Source organism: Nanorana parkeri, unplaced genomic scaffold, assembly GCF_000935625.1.
Source record: "Nanorana parkeri isolate BGI_ZX_2015 unplaced genomic scaffold, ASM93562v1 scaffold3298, whole genome shotgun sequence".
In the NCBI taxonomy this organism is placed as follows: Eukaryota; Metazoa; Chordata; class Amphibia; order Anura; family Dicroglossidae; genus Nanorana; species Nanorana parkeri.
In genome coordinates, this window is record NW_017309566.1 from 15,517 (window position 1) to 21,865 (window position 6,349).

Here is a 6,349-nt window from a genome sequence, read left to right on the forward strand (position 1 = left end):
AGCTGTTGGTAGTCATTATTGCTGGGATTTATAGTCCGCTATAGCTGATGGTATTCTGCATTGTTGTGTAATGTATTGCTTGGAATTGTAGTTCTCTATAGCCAATGCCATTCTGCAATGCTGTACAATGTATTTCTGAGTTAGTGGCAGAACTACCCGGGTCGCAGCAGTCATGCACGCGCACAACCCTGGCGAGGCATCCCTCCACTACCAGTGTGCTTTAAATTTCCTAAACTGATAGATACATTCCCACTACTGTTACATGGATGGCAAAAGTGGCAGACAGGGGCGGGGGGGAGGCGAGGGGGGGGGGGGGGGGGGGGGGGGGGGGGGAAATCACTGCAGGGAGCCGTGAGTGACAGTCACCACTCTCTGCAGGGGCAGGATCGAGAAGTGAGCGAGCGCCGGTATGTGTTCTCTCACCTCCCGATGTACTGAGCCGACCTGCGACAGTCTCAAGAACTATGAGTGATTTTCCCTCCCCTCATAGTTCTCCTTTAACTCCTTTAGTAAATCATCAACTTTATTGCATCACTCGTATGTAGGTCGAGGTGTGCGACATGTGTCCTGCTTTATGACATCAGTTAAAGAAAACAACCAAAAATATATATAAATAAATAATACAATATTTCTAAATATAAATCATTCTTTCTGCTGTGTTTTCATTTCTATTTTTTTTTTTTTACCATTAATATTTATCTTTCTTTTGTTTTCCTTCCTTTTTGTTATTGTTTTATTCTGTGTAACATAAAACGAAAATGCCGCCTATGGGGGCGCGTCATCGTGCAGGATGGGCCCACGGTACTCCGAGACTGAGCGGTGCTCACGTGTCACTACGTGAGCGCTGATTTATCCAGGAAGACTACCCCTCCCCCCATCATGACCACCACCACCTTTAGAGGAAGAAGAGGAAGGGGCCACGATATCACTGGACATGCTAGAGGACTATATTTGGGGTTGGGGGGTCCGCAATTATTGAATAATATATCACAATTGGTGCACTGCTGGAAAAACTCCACAATGCTCAGTCATTCAGTTTAGAATAGTATAAACAGTTAAATATTCATCGGGCTCAGAGGGTTCAGTCTGGACTCATTGCTTTACCTATTTCCATACACTTCATGGCATGCGTTCCATTCCATGGGAGCATGACATGCAGCAACGCCTGGTACAGGGGCCAAATGCCAGCATATGCCACGTAGGACGCCTTGTGAAGTTCACACCTTGAAATTTGCGTTTGCCATAATATTGGACGCCCGCTGCGAGTCCGCGAGCCCCACAGGCTCAGGGGAATTATACAATACATCTCTGAGCTCTGACATTATATATGGAAGGCCCCAAGAAACACAAAGAGGCTCCAGGAGAGGATGTTCTTTCTTTCCACAGTTCTGCGTTATGGAGAGACCAAGATACACTCTGAGACCTCAAGTCCAGGCTTAGAACCGCACCCCTGCTTGCCTTCCTATACATCAGGTATAGAACGCATAACATTTTCCTGAATTCTCATTGTGAGCTCATAGCCTTCTTCTTGTCAGTAGCACAAAGTCTTATTGTCTCTGCCAGGTGCTGTTAGCCATCTTCCAGCAGGCTGTGATTAAACTGGCCAATCGCTGGGAAGTGGGTCTGGGGACTTGTGCTAGGGAGGTTTTAATGTGGCATACCTTCTGACACGTGCTCTTCCCTCCTGAGCTGAAGCCCTGAGAGAATGGTTCAGTTGGGTTTCTCGCTCTTGAGTTGGAAGTCATTAGAAGAATCTCCCCTCCTGGAAGATCTCAGGATGTTGCTGCCTGCTGGAAGTTGCCCTGCCTGGCCTTGAGGAAGCAACTGGCGCTGGAGAGAGGTGGTGAGTGATTGTCTGGGTTAGAAGACCACACATTAACCTTCTCAGCTCTTCTGCCTTGGAACACAAGGACTAAGATACCACTAGAACCTTAAAGTATACCGCGAGCTACAGCTCCCTATATACTGAGCTTAGGGTAACGGGAGGACGCTAGTTTGTGTCCTCCCGTTACCCTAAGGAGAACTATGGGGGAAAAACACTGACCTCATAGTTCTCCTTTAATCTCCAAGGATCCAGATCCTGTGTGTAGTATCCAATGAGAGCAGGAAGATAGAGAGTCTAGAAGACGTGCAGGACACCAGAGACTGGATACTGTATAGAAAACGATCAGGTATTCTGTGCTCCTTCCACTCTCCTTTCCTTCCTCTATGCATTATTCCAATGACCCTGCTATAGTTCACCTTGAAGGGCCTGGAACCCTTTACTATCCTCCTGGTACCTAACTGCTACATCAGTGTGCTTCATATATTCACAATGAGGCCTATGGATAGATGAAGGAGAAAACATGATTGAATTTAGGCCTCATCCCATCATACATGTGTACACACCACTCCATTTTTCCTGTGACCTTATCCCTATACCCAATCCCACACTCTAAACATAAACCGTAACCTTCAGTTGCTGCCGCACACACTTGCCCTGAGCCCCAAATATAATCAGCACTGGGAGCTCTCAGTCTTATCTCCAGCAGTCGGTGACATTAGGAGAAGAATGGAGATGTCCTCACCAAGTAGAAGCAGGAGGCCAGTAGCATGGCTTTCATCGTCACCTCCATGTCCTTTGGAAATGTGATTGTATACCGGTTCCCCTCGTTCCTTATCATCCCCACCACATGCTGCTCGTCTCGAGATTTCACCTGCCGAGTACAAGCACAGACACTTCAGAGACAGAAACCTCGGTACATATAGAATAAACATTGAACTTTCCCATCTCTTCTGGTGGTCTCTCTGCAGAGGTCACACATGCCCCCTGCTGAGGCTGACCTAAAGTTCTACAATCAGCAGAGCTCATGCTCCCTGAGGATTGGAGAGCTTTAGCTCTGACTCAGCAGGGATAGGGAGGGGGAGGGGTGGGGGGTGTCTGACCATTTCAGAGAGACCGCTGCTTCCACACACAGAGCAAAGGTTCTCTTCTGCAGCATGCTGTGGCGGCTTTCTACAGAAAACACACTTTGCTCACATTTTGTTTTCATGCACCTGGAATGTATTTATCTAATTACAACTGAAAGGAAATGTTATTGATGTATAGAAGCTGCTCCTCCTGTGCTAGGCTAGCAACACTCAATGGGGAGCAGACCCCACAATCCCCCAGTGTAGGGGCAATCTCTAACATATTGGCCATCCTGGAAGAATGATCAGGGTGATGGTGTAGGCCGTGGGCTCTACGTGATCAGTTATATTTGCTTTACAGCTCTGGTTTCCCGGGTTCCATTTCCATGAGATTCCCTTTCTGCGTGACATTTGCATGTCCTTCCCGTGTTTGGGTGGTTTTCCTCACAACCCAAAAAAACACAGGTAGGGTAACTGGACTCTCACAGCCTCAGAGTGTGTATGAGTGTGCAGGGAAGATTAGATTGCAACCTTCCTCCGGGACTGATGTGACCGGTTCTATGTACTGGAACTAGGGATGCACCGATACCAGTGCTGATACCAGTGCTGATACCAGTGCCGATACTTGACATTTTCATGCTACCAGGGTTGCAGCAGTTGCAGCTGGGACCGGGCTCTGGCGCTCCACCACTGTCCTGAGATCATTAGTCTGTATTGTTTTAGAAAAACTGTCACATGACACTAAACAAAAATGTATCAGTACTTGTATCTGTGAGTACTTGGAATGTATCAGTACTTGTATCTGTGAGTACTTGGAATGTATCAGTACTTGTATCTGTGAGTACTTGGAATGTATCAGTACTTGTATCTGTGAGGACTTGGAGAGGTATCAGTACTTGTATCTGTGAGTACTTGGAGTGTATCAGTACTTGTATCTGTGAGGACTTGGAATGTATCAGTACTTGTATCTGTGAGGACTTGGACCAGTATCAGTACTTGTATCTGTGAGGACTTGGAATGTATCAGAACTGGTATCGGTGCATCACTTATATATATCTATAAAAACATAATGATACATTATAACAGAGATGTAGAAATCCCGGGAGCTCCGGGTGCTCCTTACACATGACAGCCGCCTCCTAACTTTTGAGTTCTTCTCTAGTCTTGGGGCTCAAAAAGTATCTGTACTGGTACCGAATACGGTCCTTGGTGTCTGAACATCCCTAACTGCAACCATAAACCGACTCAGATTTGTACCTCAAAAGTGACGCTCCCGAAGATGCTGATCTTGAGGCTGGGACCCAGGATTAGGAGAAGGACCTCGTTCGAGGGGCTCATGATGGACAAGTGGGTGATGAAGGCATTGGAGGGGAAAGCGACGGATCCGATGAGCCCGGCGGTAGAGAGAGTCACGTGTGCCTAGAACAGAGACAACACGACGGTCACTTCTCACAAACCTCTCTCTTCCACGAGGTCGTCTTTCATCCAACTCCCGGAGTTTTACCCAAATTTGTTAAATTATACTTATTTTCACTTTCATGACCTCGTTTGGTGTATGTTAAATAATAAGAAACTATAACAGTAAAATGCAAGAAAATCTTAGAGTTAGGGTCTAGAAATCATTGACTTCGACACAATTTGGAACCTGAGCTTGTTACATTTTTTGTTGCTTCACACAATTCAGGTTGACCCAAATTTTGTTGGATTCACTCAGCACTACCCAACTGACCTGTCAATGGAAAACATTGGTTCCTCCTCTATTGCCGGTTCTTTGGTCAAGTGGCACCAACAGCGGCAGTAAGAATTGCTCCTATCCTCCCCTTCTGCATTCACAAAGACAAGAACCTCCTGCTATGCAGAACATTGAAGTTCAGGGTTCCTCCAGAGGTCCGAATCACGCATGCTCTGGCGTCTATGAACAGTACCCAGACAGCGAGCAATTGAGCTGCAAGTTATAAAATGACTCGCTAAACTATTGCAGACTTGCCGAGCTTCACAATTCTGTTGCACAATTACAGTAAGTCTCCAGACCGGCGAGCTTGCAGAGCTCTTGCTAAGACCTGCGGGACTCTCGCTGTAGACTTGCCGAGCAAATTTGCTACAAATATAAAAAGTGTCGCCTAGAACTTGCGCTGCGAGTGTTCTGCGAGTCTACAACCTGCCAGGAACGTGCGCAGCAAGTTAACAAAATTACAATTTCCCCCTGACACACGTTTGTGGCAAGTTATCCTCGCTATCTGGGTACCGGGGGCCCCTACTGTTCGGCCCTATTGAGCTGCATTGAATTTTGCGGAATAATGAAAAGTCTGCATGACTCAGCTAAGGTCACATGACCGACTACAAGCATGGAACAATCTCTACACAGGAAGAACATTACACTTGTGTTTTCCCAAATTGCGCAATAGGAGGGGGCGGGGCTTTGTGGCGTTGCACAGGACAGAACATGCAGAATTGTTCCACAAGTGACGTCACCTGATGATGGGAGAGTCTGATATCTGGTAACGTTGTCACAGATCCCCCGCCCCCTGCAGTGAGTGCACACATCGACCCATGGCCGCTGCTCCTGGAAGGGTGAGTCTGAGCGGGGGAAGGGGGGGGGGTGTCTTACATCATGTCATTAGACGTGGATTATAATGGGGAATATTACACTGTAATGTTCCCTATTATAATCTATTTCTCTGATTAAATGATTACAGGTAGGCATGTGATCTATCAAAGTTTGAGACTACGTTAGAATGTGTGACCAGTGACGCGGTCACACATTTTAACGTAATCTCGCCCAGTTTTTAGGTGAAGCATTCCAACGCTTTCATTTTTTGGTGTAACTGTATTTTATTTTGAAGGCATTTTTAAATGCAATTAAATTAAAATTATTAAATCAAAACAATCTAAAATATAAACAATCAACGTCCCCCCCTCAGCGGGCCGCGGTAAAATGATCAAACGTTGACCCGTCCGCGGCGATAAAAAGGTTGGGGAGCACTGCCATAGAGGACATTGAATTCAGCAATCCCCCGATGGAAGGAAAGTCTCCCGGATAATAAATGTATCAATAACAAGGAAACACTGGCAACAGAGACGGAGATCCCGGGGAGAGACAACTCCAGGAAGATTTCTATATAATAAATAGAGGATCAGAACTGGACTGTTGTTACATATGATATTCTCCGTGTGGCCGGGTGCTCCTATTTCCTTTCCACCTTCCTTCCTTCCTTCCTTCCTTCCTGTGTTTGTCTATTCAGTAAGTGTCTCAGTTAGATGTATACATGGGACATGGGTCTCTGTGCAATGCAGGGCAGATCATGGCTGGCGGGAGGGGCCGGCAGAGTGCTGTACAGTGGCGTAACAATCGCCATAGCGACCCAGGCGGCCACTTTGTGGGTCCCGGGACACGGGGGGGGACCGGCTAGGGCATCCCCCCTGATGCTGTGCGGGGTGCCCGGGAGGCGCTATGGCATAT

General features: G+C 46.9%; 1 protein-coding gene across 1 annotated transcript in view; it reads right to left on the reverse strand.

Moving 5' to 3' along the window:
• The window catches only part of LOC108803013 (phospholipid scramblase 1-like), a 21,109-nt gene that overhangs the window by 1,197 nt on the left and 13,563 nt on the right, over window positions 1–6,349 (reverse strand). The window contains exons 7-8 of the mRNA XM_018574865.1: window positions 4,147–4,308; window positions 2,568–2,696 (exon numbers count right to left, since the gene is read on the reverse strand). Of these exons, the coding sequence (XP_018430367.1) occupies window positions 2,568–2,696; window positions 4,147–4,308 (291 nt within the window). The remainder of the gene's footprint in view (window positions 1–2,567; window positions 2,697–4,146; window positions 4,309–6,349) is intronic.